Below are 13,369 nucleotides of genomic sequence, written 5' to 3'. Positions count from 1 at the left end.
TCATAGCTCCATCTTCTGGAGAGAAACAAGAAATTCAGTTTGGAACCTCTACCAGAGTAGCTGCTGTATTACTGTCATACTTAAAACTGTACTAGAAAAATAAAAATGTCTACCAGTCCTTTCTTATTCACACCAAAGATCTAAATACTGCATTTCTTTGGTGGGGACCCACTTCAACACTGGAAACACCATGTCATTTTCTTCAATGTCCTATTTCCCAATTTGGAAATAAGGACAGGAACTTTTCACCCAGGCAACCCTTCCAAGAACTGGGCTGTCCAGGTGAAATCCGGACAGATGGCAACCCTAGTTATGGACAGCTGAGAACTTGTTCTGATTTACAGTTGGGAAGGGGAGATATTTCCTATTCCTGGGTTAAAGTATTTTTCTGGTAGTGCAGTAACTGACCAGAGGTTGTCAGGTTTCCCTAGTTAAAAAGGCGACAGCCCATATAAGCTTTGCCTCCTTTCATTCCTACTTGCTGGAGAAGGTAGTGGTGGAGAGCCTGGAATGGGAAGGTAGGTTCCAGTGGGTGTAGAAAGTTCATTCTTGGCGTTTAGAGGCAGGTTCAGTGTATTTAGTGGTCAGATGCTCCAAAGCGGATGCCTGTTAGGATTATAACCCTGGGGTGACAAAGCTGCCAGTACAGGGACTCAAGAATAGAGAGATTCCTTGAGTAATACACCAGTGCAGGGGATTGTTTCACCAAGGCAATCAGTACTACCTCTTGGTGTTGTGAACACTACAGCTGAGATTGAGTAACATCTGAGGGCTACGCAGGGCTCTTACAGACAAGCGTTTTCACCTGCGCTCCCCTGCATTCCGGTTTCATGCGATCAGCCGCAGGGGAGCGCAGGAGTAGACGCACTGAATTATTTTCAATGTGGCTGTACTCACACAGACGCATGTAAGCGCCGAACACAGGTAAAATGCGCAAATGCTGAGTCCCAACCTGCATTCGGCGCTTACATGCATCTGTGTGAGTACAGCCACATTGAAAATAATTCAGTGCGTCTACTCCTGTGCTCCTGGAAAGCTGGAAAAAGTCAGAAGAAGAAGGCAAATAATTTTAAAAAAACTATAAAAAGGAAAAAATGAAGGCCAATGAATGAAGTTACTTATAATTAGCCATAATACAACAAAACTAAAATGTAATGTAAAGGTGAACCACCCTTTTACCGCCACCAAAAGATTGTGAAGCCATTCCATCAATAAAGAGTTCCACTTGTTTTTAAAGAACCACTGGCAATTGATTCACAAAGTTATTTGTGAATCAAGTTCTATGTGTAAAACAGAGTGTGGTTAACCCTTCCTCCAACAGTACCTGAGAGAAAAGAGCTCCATGTAACACATGCTGTACTAGGTTGGGTCCCTAAACATTGGGAATAAAACATTTTTCTTAAACATATATTGCAGTTCTATGGGCCCTTATTGTTCCTGTCACAGCCTGTTTCCTCTATAGTTTTCTGTAAAATGATCAGTAGATCTTGCCAGACTGATTGAAGTTCTATTTATGAGAAAGTGAGCAAGGACATCAAATCCGGGATGGCAGTGGATGTAATCTGCTTAGACTTTGCTAAAGCATTTGATACAGGGCCACACAGAAGGTTACTGGTTAAATAAAGAGATACTGGCCTAGAACACAGTGTTTGTACTTGGAAAGAAAGAAAAGAAGGAAAGAAAACCTGTTAGCTTGGAACTTGAGGTATGGAAGATGTTCTTATAACCAGTTAGTTTATTGCAATGAATTAACAGGTATATTGTTGGACAATTCTTTCTCTTCACCTTTCCCTGACATAGACTGCTGTCCCTTCCTCTATCATTGCCAAAACGACCAACTTATTTCTTGTTTTATTCACCTTTCACTACCAACAACTTTATACTTCACAGTTTAACTTAGGGCTCACTGTCACCTAGTGGCCAAACTAAAGGAAAAGTAACACTAAACAGTGTCACTTTCTTTGCTGTGATTTTTGTAGGGTTTTTGTAGATAACAAATTATCTAATTCTGGGCAGTGTCATTCTGTGGCTACTAAATCAAATAAAGTTCTGTCTTGCATAAAAAACGGCATTAAGGCATTAACTCAAGGGATGAAAGTATAATTTTGCCCCTTTATAGGTCCCTGGTAAGGCCAGTATATTAGAGGACATTATAAACAAATAGCAGGGGATCTTTAAATCAGAGGCCACCACTTCATACTAGAGGAAAATAATTTTCATTTGAAGCAGTGTAGGTGGTTCTTCACAGTGAGGGCAGTGAGGTTTATACTAAAGGTTGCATTTTTTTTCTTAGAATTTTACTCTCTAGTCTACAACATACTAAAATGTAGCTGAAAGGTGAACAACCCTTTTAACCTGCCTGTATATTCTTTCAGACTGTGGGAGGAAACAGAGACAGGCCAAGCTGGCCAGGCACCCTAGGCAACACAGGTGGCCCCCTCACCACCAACCCTGCGTACATGTGTGAATGCATGCATGATTATGTCTCGGGGGGTTGAGTGTAAGCTCCACAATTTGCGTGGAGAAGAGGGACAAGTGTCTGGACTAGGGGCAGGTTCATACTGGGTCGGCGTGACAGCTCTTGTGGACCCCACCGGCCCAGATTCAAACCCAGATCCCAGACCCTTCTTCCTGATGCAACCTCCCTTTTTCCGGTGATTGCAGCAAAAACATACATGCACACATGCTTGGCAGTGTGGAGGCGCAGCGGGGGGTCGGAGGGGGCCCTGGGACAGCAGCCCCGTGGGTCCAGGGCCCCACAGTCCGACCTTGACTGGGGTAGGCAGGCAGATAGAGGAGTGCTCGGCTCCCCTACAACATTGCGCTCTAGTCACATGCCTCTTCTGGCTATCCTTGTTCCGGCCCTGGGAGGAAACCAGAATATAGTGGTGGATAGAACATAGACATTCATTGGTTGGCCTGAAACCCACAGGTTTGGGACACATTTTAACTTTTCGCGTGGATTGCAGACAGGCCCCAACTGGTCTGTGGGTTCTGGCAAATGTCAGAGGGGCCAATTAAGTGGGCTGCTGCGGGTTGTTTGTGCCTCTCTGTACTTGAAATGCCAGGGCCCATTTTAAACCCCAGTCCAGGCTGGTTGCAGGCCCATGTCCCTGCATATTTTATTCTGGGAGGAAATACACCAGAGTGCTGCAAGGCAACAGTGCATCTCTTGAGACACTTGGGGTATATTTACATTGAATATGTAAACTTTTGACATATGGATTTTCAATATCTGATCAACTAAACGCCTTAGACCAGTGATCCCCAACCAGTGGCTCACGAGGAACATGTTGCTCTCTGACCCCTCGGTTGTTGCTCCCAGTGGCCTCAAAGCAGGTGCTTATTTTTTTGAATTACTGGCTTGGTGGCAAGCTTTAGTTGCATAAAAAAAAACATTTCTACTGCCAGACAGAACATTCTGAAAGTCACCAGTCCACATAGGGGCTACCAAATAGCAGATTACAGGCCATATTTGGCACCCCAGGAACTTTTTTTTTTGTGTTGCTCTCCAACGTTTTTTACATTTGAATGTGACTCACAGGTAAAACATGTGGAGCCTCATCAGCCTTATGCATGAAATAATTGTGTCAGTTAAATAAAATCAGAGGTAACTATCAATAATCACAATATTTACACTTTATTTGCACTTTATAATTTGATTATTTGTCATACGGTTATTTAACGCACTTACTACGTGATCCTAAGGGTAACCTAACCCTATATAAACATCTTCTCACAGGGTCGCTCCATTGCTTTGCGTAATGCGAAGTATCATTGCACTGCCCAGACCTGACCGCTAGGTGGCGCGATACAAACAGTCGGTCCATTTCTATATCTTACTTATTTAAATAAGCTGGGGCGTGAGCATGCAAATGAGGAGGAGGGGCGTGTTCTCAATGGCTTGGGGCAGTGGGCGGATTTGCAGTACCTGGGTTGCCTATGTCAGACTGAGTATCACTAATGTTGCTGAGCTCTGTCGCTGCGTTCTGCTGCTGCTGTGTCATTCTACTGCTCCTCCGCCGGCTGCCCAGGGTACTCATGGCCCCCACCGAGAAACCATTCTTCAGGATTGCGTGAGTAGTGGGGCCGCAATGAGTGTATGGAGGGTGCGACCCCTTGCGATTTGGAGATATGCATTATTATGGCACTGGCCACTCACCTGCTCTGATCATTAGATAAAAAATTAATAGCAGAGCCATGAACATGCACTAATGGGGTTTACAATATAAGGCTCAGTCACAGGCCACTTTCTCATCTGCACTTTTTGGGTATGTTATATATGGTATGGTCAGGGACCACTTACCTGCACTGATGAATTTACTGTGTAGCTCTATCAGGAGTCCCTTGTCTGTTATGAAGTATTTATGGCACAGTCTATGCATCTATGGGGTTTACATTTTATGCTATAGCTTGGGGTCACTCCCATGGAGAGGCTGTTTAGATTATATATATTATATGGCATAGTATGGGCTCTCTGTGCTTATACTGTGTATATAGCCAGGTGCCAATACACTACCATAAGCACTATGTTTTATATGGTACAGTCTTTTATATGGTACTGAATGGTATGTACATTATATGGTACAGTGTGGGCTACTTGCTGTTTTTTCTTAGATACTGAAATATACATGCAGCACCCAGCATTCCTTATAAATATGTGTATATTCTTTATTTGGGGGTCACTGGTGTAATCCAGTTGCTCTGTAGACACATTGCAAATTGCCTGCTTGCATTTATAACCATTTCAGGGTGCTGAGCCTGCAGCAGACTTGGTTCTAAATATTGTAGCTTGATAACATCTTCAATGCGCAGTTCCAATTGGCTGGCAGCTGTCATTGATGGAAGGACTACACTCTATGAATAGAAGGGAAATTTACACTGGGCAGCGAACGGTTTAATGAAGTCTATTACTTCCCGAAAATAGTGGTTGGTTCTTTTTAAAAATCAATGGATTAATTGATCATCTTCATCATTATTGTGTATCATCTTACTGCGTTTTATTAGACATTGATGATGTTCGTTGCCACCTGGTTATTCTGTTTATTAGGAAAGTGCGATGGATCAAGCAAATATACTTTCCAGGTATGTTAGGGTGTTTTTAATGAGCCAAACAGGATAGAGTAATACATTGGGATCCCATTTGATGGGAGATGTTTTGGTGACTGCTAGGTCTCACTGCTTCTTGCAGATGTTTATATCCACTATGAAAGCTGCCATCAGCTGTAAAGTAGAGTGTGACTGTTGCTTTCAGTGAGATAGGATCTGTGCCACTGTGATAGAATCTCTACAAAAAAGCAGAGCAGGACTGCTACATCCAACGCTAACTGTTTGTTCTTCCCAAAGCTTTACTGGCTATACTAGGGACTGATTATCTTGTCCATTTTCTATAAGTGTTCTTATCTTGTACAACAAAAAAAAAAGCCTTCGAAACAATCCAGCTGATGACTCCAGCATGCTGGGCACTTGTGAAAGAGCTGATCCATCGCATGTCTATCCTTGTGACACTGAGTGCCAAATCACAAGCTTTTTACAGTAGTTTCCCTTCTAGCTTGTAGACAACCTTGGGAGTTGAAGCCCTGTACATTGATTCTAACTTGTAATTACCATGTGCCGGACATTATGGTGTTACAATCACTAGCAGGCCATGTGCTGACCATGCCAGGGAGGAAGTGCCATACTTATATTTGTGGTGTTACACAATGACATAAACTCATCTACAAACCACAGTGAAAAGATTATTAAGAAAGATGACAAAATGCTGGTTGGCTGAGGTTACAGGATAAAACACCCATAGCCCAGGTTTAAAGTGCTTTCTATACAGCCTAGTCTGCAGGTTAAGGGTGGTGACACACGCTAAGATTCCAGGGAGATTAGTCGCCCAGCCAAAAATCTAATCTCCCCAAAAAGCCTTTCCGCCGGCTAGAATGTAAATCGCCGGCAGGATTGTACTCGGAGCACTTCGTTTACCGAAGCTGCCTCACAAGGAAACTTCAGACGACTTTGGAAAACTAAGCACTCCGAGTGCCACCCCGCCGGCGATTTACATAAATAAATGAGAATTGGTCTATGGTTGATATTAAAAGCACCAATAGCATTGGAATGAAATGAATTAAAGGGGTTGTTCACCTTTGATTAACTTTTAACATGATGTAGACGGTTTTTGGTTTTTGAATTTAGCTTTTTATTAGCAGCTCTCCAGTTTGCAGTTTCAACAGTTTGTTTGCTAGGGTCCAAATTACCCTAGCAACCATGCACTGGACTGTAATATGAATAGGAGAGGGCCAGAAAAGAAAGATGAGTAAATAAAAGTATCAATAACAATACATTTGTAGCATTACAGAACATTTGTTTTTAGATGGGGTCAGTGACCCCCATTTGAAATCTTGAAGGAGTAAGAAAAGTTTCAACAGTAAAACTTTGTGAGAGAATGTATATTCCATTTGGACCTTTCTCTTCTTCTCAATCCCAACTTGGATTTTAAAATACCCTCATATTATAATCCTTTTGTAAGAGAAGTTCAATAGGGACACTTAGTTTGTAGCCCCTTAAAACTATGACATCATTGGTGTCCAATGTACTATGTGCAATTCACCAGGAACAACCCCCCAGGTTTGGTCATAGCTTTTACAGAAATATATTATACAACTATGCAGTGTATCTATTCCCTGTATTAAACACAATTCAGCAAGAAAAATGTGTAGAGCTCAACTTGATTCCCTAGTCACCCAGCATTTGGTATTGGACTACTATAGATATGACAGTTCCAAATGCTTCTAAAATTGTCAGTTGGATTTTGTAAGAATTCACTAATCAGATTGTAAGATTGTGTGCCACTAATCAAAACCAACTGCCAATTGGTTGCTATGGATTAAAATGGCTTCAATGCAATGCCCCAGTCTGTTGCAGTTACATGCCATCCCAGCACCAATTTCATGGGTAATGGCATCTCTAAATATGGCTCCAATACCATGTTTTTGCCAACACAACAATATTAAGGGGGTAGGATAATAACGGGCACAGTGTTCCTCAGGTTAGATTAACCCCCTAGCAACCAGTCACCAGGGAGAGTTTATCAGGTTGAAATCAACATCGAGACCTGAAGCAAGTCTGAATCCTGTTTCATTATACTTAACTTAGTGCCCCTTCATGCACAGAGAAAGAATGTTCTGTACAGAGAAAGTAAAAGGAGTGGCCTTGTGGTTAAATTATTACATTCTGACTCGGGTGGAAGGGCAAGGTTCAAATCCAGTGTTAGCTTGTTTGTAAATGACTAAATCTCTTTTTTTTAGGTATAAAAAAACAGAAGAAAAGGAAAGAGAAATAAATCCTAATTGTTGGTCGGATATTTCTACTTTAAAAAGTAGATATTAGTAGCCTTACAGGGCATTGTTTTTTTTTTTTGTAGGTTGCTGTGGTCGGTAATCCTGGCAACATCCAAAAAAACATTTAAAACTTTAGGTTGAAAAATGTGCTATTGCCCTAATACATATATCTGTAGGTGTTTGTGTATATCAAGGGTAAGTGAACAGTTAGCAAAAAATAATGGGCAAATGGGTTAACAGAGACAGGGCACTGCAAATGTCTTAAAAGAGATATATACACTGTACAGTATATTTATTTTGTGGGAATTAATGATGCTGCAGTGGATTTTGTGTTGAGAGCCAGCTCATTAGATTAGGGAGAAGAGGATATAGCTCTCTTTACCAAAAGGAAGTCATGTTGCGGCTTTCTAATTAAAACTGGATAAGTCTGGTCCCAATGGATCCTGTCCAAAAGCTTTGGCTTTATGCTGGCGGCTCCCCTGGGTTATACATATGAGATAAAATCAAAGTACATCTGCAGTCTACAAATTTTGTTTCTCTAATTTAAAAAATAAATTTATAGGCACCAGAGGGTCTCCCCCCCAAAACTTGGGTTGGGTATAACTAGCTCCTGGTGTAAACTGCCATGTTGGTCAGAGTGCATGCACATAATGCTCTTCTGACGTCACGTGCATGCGCATAATGAGCAAGTTGCAGCATTCCCTCATTGTGCCCCACATGATTTCCCCACAAAACCCAAAGGAAAGAGGAATTTATTCTGCGGCAGGGAATTCTTACATCTAGTACTGAATTATCTGATCTCATTTTCATGCCTCTAGGGCTGACTCCTATTGATTTTCAGCTAAAAGAGTTTGTTGTGTAGGACTACAAATTATATTGTAGCATAATGGTTGTGTTTAATTTAATGTATTGTCAATGTCAGCTATTTTTCACTTATTTGTATTGTAATCGGAATAATAGAAATCAGGTTAGTGATTGTATAGGAAATACTCTGCTCAGAATATGATTGCCAGTTGAAGATCTGGTAAGTCTTAATTTGCTGTGGGTATTTGGGCACACTTGAGCTATATAGACTGCAGCATGAAATATAATTTCATGACCCCCACAGCCTGCTAGAAAGTCAATTCTTATTGCAATTTTGAGGAATTCTTACTTCTTCATTTTAATTATTTTTTCTAAGAAAAGCTTTATTTTCGAACTTTGTGGCTACGCACAGCTGTTTTAGTTAACTGACCAGTTTAGCAAGTACAGAATTTATATACATAATATATATATATATTACACCCTGTACTGCTGATTTTCTATTAGACATTTTCCCTATGGTGCTGACTTGCTTTCAAAATTATTCATATATTCTGATTCATATTTTTCTGATCCCTGTACTGAGGCAACCAATCACTTTGGCAGAGAATGACAATGGTGTTTCTATTGCAGGCTGAGCATTTGTTTTACCTTTTGGTAGATGGCAGGAGTTTAAAGTGGGTGTATACTTACCAGCAGGTTCAGACTGGATATCTGTATATTCTGGCAAATGGCAGAGGGGTTGCTGTAAATTGTCATAGAAACTATTAGTGGGATGGTGGGGGTGTTTGGGCCGTAAGCTGGCCACAGATGTAAAGATTTTTAAAAGATCCGATCCTCATCGTGAGACCACGATTTTCTCGTAACGAGCATACGATTGTATGAATTGACCAACTAAAAAGACCAATTTGCCAGGAAAACAAAGGGGAGCTGCCTGCTTGGCCCTGCAAACAAGATCTGATCTTTTAAAAATCTCAACATCTATGGCCAGCTTTAAGGAGTCAGATATGGACTGGTGTGGGCAGCATTTTGGACCCTTAAATGTTTCAGTAAATTTGGGCAGCCAGAATATGCATGTGTATAGGTGGTACCAGATAGCATAGCGTCGGCAGTGGTATTTGAACTTTAGTTTTCATCCAAGGGGTCAATACAGGTACATGGGCCAGTGTGATGATTTACTGTTGTATACTATGGTACCTGGCAAAGAAAGTGACCATTGGAGGGCATGCACCCAGCCAAGGAAGAAAGTGGAAGTTGTGCTGACTACTAGTCTGCCAATACTATGGTACCTGGCCCCAGATACCACTCAATGTAGTAACAGGGGCAGCGATTGTTCCATGTTACCCACAGCAACCAGTTGTTTCTGCTCATTGGTTGCTATGGCTTGCTAGAATTTGAACAGTCTTGCCCCTGTTTATACATTAACCCAATAGAGTTTATGTTTCTCCACCATAGAAGTGTTTTTGACTTTTCTATCAGATTAAAAATATGTAATAATCCACATCTTTTTCCCTTTGTTTTGGAAGATAGGGCCTGGGTGAGGCAAAGGAAAGAGCAGCTGGCATAGCACATTTCTATCTTTATCTCCCCTGTGTGTGAGTGGCATGATGTTCTGAGGAATTTGTCTGTGCCATGTGAACTGAATGCAAATGATCTGGCAGAGCTCAGGGAGTGAGATATCTGTGGAGCATACACACAGCTGAGGGTTCAGAGGAGAAAGGGAGACTGAACTCTCTATCCCCTCCCCCAGTTTCATTCTGCCTCAGTTTCTAGATACATGCTTTAACCCTTACACTCAATTCTTAAGTACTATGAATGGTTAATAGGTGAATAGCAAGATTTTTCAGGGAGTTCTGGGAAATGTAATCACACAAATTGAAGCCTACAAATGGGACACCTCTGCTGGCCTTTTAAGAGCATGTTATTTGGATAAAGCTCTTTTTCACTCTTTTATAATTGGCCTGTATGTTGAAGTTGTTGAGAGTCAAAGTCCAGTACTGTTTCATAGTATATATTCCAGTACCTTGATGCCTGCAGCACATCATTGATTACAGCGGTTCCCCCTGAGAGGGTCAAGATAATAGAAAATTCCTGTGTTCATTGGTCCAAAGCAAGTCCTTGTTAACTCCCTCATTAACCACTTGTCCTGTTGCTGTCAATAGAAAATCTCTGCCCATGAGGTTTGCCCCCCATGGCTCAGGTCACACCAATCAAATGTCCAGTTGACAGAAAGGTTCAGGGAATACCTCCACTAAAACTTGGGTAGACACAAATACTATAGGAGTAATTTACCCTGCGCAGAATCTGAAGAGCACACCCCTTATGGTGGCCATAGACCCAAAGAGCCGCTCGTTTGGCGACATCACCAAACGAGCGGATCTTTCCCGAATATGCCATTAACGAGCATGGCTATATTGGGGGTAATCTGATTGTTCGGCCGTATGGCCGAACGATCCGATTATGATGTGCAATGGGCTCCGGCGGGATGGGTCGGGTCAAAATCAAACCTGACTGATCGACCAAACGACTGATCCGCCGGACGAAAGCTGTCGGCACTCTCCACACACAATCTGAAAATCGCACAAATCCTCGATTCGTACGATAGGATCTGCGTGTCTATGGCCAGCTTTAGTGCCCATGCAGAGAATAGCGGGCTCTGCAGAGACCTGCTGCAATTCTACAAGAGAGTAAAACAGCACACAAAGATTTTTGCACACTGCCAAGAAAGTTGTAAGTTTGTGTTTATACAAAGAAGAAATGTTAGGCACAGACCATTATTTTTGTATTAATTCTAAACTAAGGGCCATGGCTTGCAGGGCATTTTGGCACATGAGAGATTTCCAGCCAGTGGCCAGTGACATTACAGTCAAAATTGTCCCTTATTTATTGGTTGTATATTAGTTTTGTATGGGCCAACCCAATAAGTCTCATCCATTCTCTCCCTCTGCTAATGGGATTATAAAACAGCCAGTAGCACGGCAGGTTGGGAAATTGCAAACTGGGTTTGTAGATCCAAGTAATTGCCATGGAAATAAATGAGGGGTGATTGCAAGTGTTTTTTTGTTTTGTTTTCTAAGTGTTACATTTTTGGCTTACCAACAGTGCAGCACTTATGCGCCAAGAGCAGCTCAGTACGCCTTTGCCTTTCAGCATGTATTTTTCCGATTGATACTTGTGGTTTTTGCTGGTAACTCCTACAGTGGAAGGAAATGTAAATAAGCACTGCCCATGGCATGTGCATTGCTCTATGACAAATGTGACCAAAGCAAAAACATTATATTAATTAGAAGCTGAATTTTACATACTGTACATGAAGAAAATCAGTGGAAAATTATAACGTAGCGGAAGCCAGCTGCTTAACAGCTCACAATAGAACTGGCTTCTGCTCCATTGTTTCAAGAGTTAGAGCCAGAGAACTCAAAGGAATGAACATCACTTTCAATAGCAACTACAATCCTTTTCCAAAAAGAATATGGTTTCTGAAATCTCAGTGCAGGTGCATTGTGCTGGATTGTCCATATGTCAGGTGGTTTCTCTGTATAATAATACCGAGAGCTTTGCTTTCCTATTGTGATAAGGGCACCACCGTCACTAAATCACTGCTTTTTCCTGTGCAATACAATTATACCAGTAGACAAGTCACATCTCCAACAATCCCCAAATGCTCCAAAACAGTTTCCTCTTCCATTAACTTCTTTTTTCCTCTTTGTCGGAATTTTTTTAGCACTGCCAGGTGTGAGACAACACAAGAGCAAAAATAGCTGGTGCTAATGTAAGGTGTAACAATAGGGACACACAGCGACCAACAGTTACAAAATGTGACTCATTACCGTGCCATACGCTTCACATAAACACAGCTCATTTAAAGTGACCGTATACTGTTTCTATTTGTGCCTGATTAAAAACTGAAAACGGAAAAGGGTCATTTATAACGGGTACATGTATTGACACTTCATTAAAGGTAATGTTACAGGGCTGATTTTAAGTGCTTTGTGAATAAGCAGTTATACCATATCTCATTGTAACTTGCTCCCTTTAATCTGGGGTCTCTTGAGAGGTGGATGGGACAGATCTCGACTGGCATCTGTTGATACTGGCAAATATCAGGGGGGGGCATTCCCAGTCTGGGATTTTAATGCTTTACAGTGCATACCATGCATTTACTGAATAAATAGTGACTTTTGTCCTGGCCAATTACAACTTATTTTTAAGAATTCAAATAATGAGGCGTCTGTTTGGGCTGTGCACTCCATTTACCCTTTAATACCAGTTACCAAAAAGACCACACCACTGGAATGGTGTGATGCTGCTGTACTGTAAGGATGTCTTTTATGTTTTTCCCCTCAACTTCCTTGTACACTCAGATTTCCAAACATTCTAATGAGACACAGCGGCCCCTGCAATATTGTAACACTCAAAATCATTTAATCTAAACCCAGTTAAATGGGTCCTCTTCTAAATTACTGATTCACTCCCAGCTGGACTCCTGCACACATATTCCTTGCAAGCCCATTCTGTTTGTTTGACAGGCAGCCATATATGTGGTCTGGAAGCGTGCCAGGATCATCTGGATGTATTAACTGACCCTTAGATGTTAATCTGCTTTGTGCCAATTTCAAGGTTATGAGGACTCCCGGCGGACCTGGGGTGGAGAAGTGTAGGACTGAAACAGTACAGAACATCCCATGAGACGATAACCTGTTCTAACCTAATTAAATGTTATCATATTCTGTGCCAAAATCCAACCTCCAGCTACTGAGGAGGGCCACAATATTGACTGGATACCTATAATTAATACTATACCCCCCTTTGAATCTACCAAAGGGTCACGTTGGTGCCTTACTTGGAGGGACATTTACTGGGCCCCACAGCAAAGTCATTATTATCCCCTCCCCCTTAATTTTTGTAATAAAGCATTTTTTAAAATAGACATTTATTTAGATATACATATCAGTCAGTACTCCAATGGTCTCTTCTATATCTCCTTTGGGTCTTGAACTTTACATCAGTTCCTCTACTTACAGATACAAATGTCATTTGTGATGTTTGAGGTACAAATAGAGCCTTAAATAGCTGCAATTGTGACACCAGGCCATACAGTAAATTAATTTGGAAAAAGGATTTTTTCATTAAAGTTCCTCTATGCTTATATCCCCCCATTTAAAGGCAGAAAGAAACATCAGTTATTTTTTAATATTGGGCATTGCTACATTCATTTTACTGTACATTTTATTAATTTTAAA

The 13,369-nt window shown here is 41.3% G+C and overlaps 1 protein-coding gene across 1 annotated transcript in view; it reads left to right on the top strand.

The window, feature by feature from the left end:
• The first annotated feature begins 3,915 nt into the window (after positions 1-3,915).
• pnkd.S (PNKD, MBL domain containing S homeolog) overlaps positions 3,916-13,369 on the top strand; it is a 44,064-nt gene continuing 34,610 nt past the window's right edge. Inside the window, exon 1 of the mRNA XM_018238764.2 lies at positions 3,916-4,076. Coding sequence (XP_018094253.1) covers positions 3,964-4,076 — 113 coding nt within the window. The 5' untranslated portion in view covers positions 3,916-3,963. The remainder of the gene's footprint in view (positions 4,077-13,369) is intronic.

This window comes from Xenopus laevis, chromosome 9_10S (assembly GCF_017654675.1).
Source record: "Xenopus laevis strain J_2021 chromosome 9_10S, Xenopus_laevis_v10.1, whole genome shotgun sequence".
Lineage (NCBI taxonomy): Eukaryota > Metazoa > Chordata > Amphibia > Anura > Pipidae > Xenopus > Xenopus laevis.
Note: the sequence above shows the minus strand (reverse complement) of the source record. Positions and strands in the feature narration are given on the sequence as shown.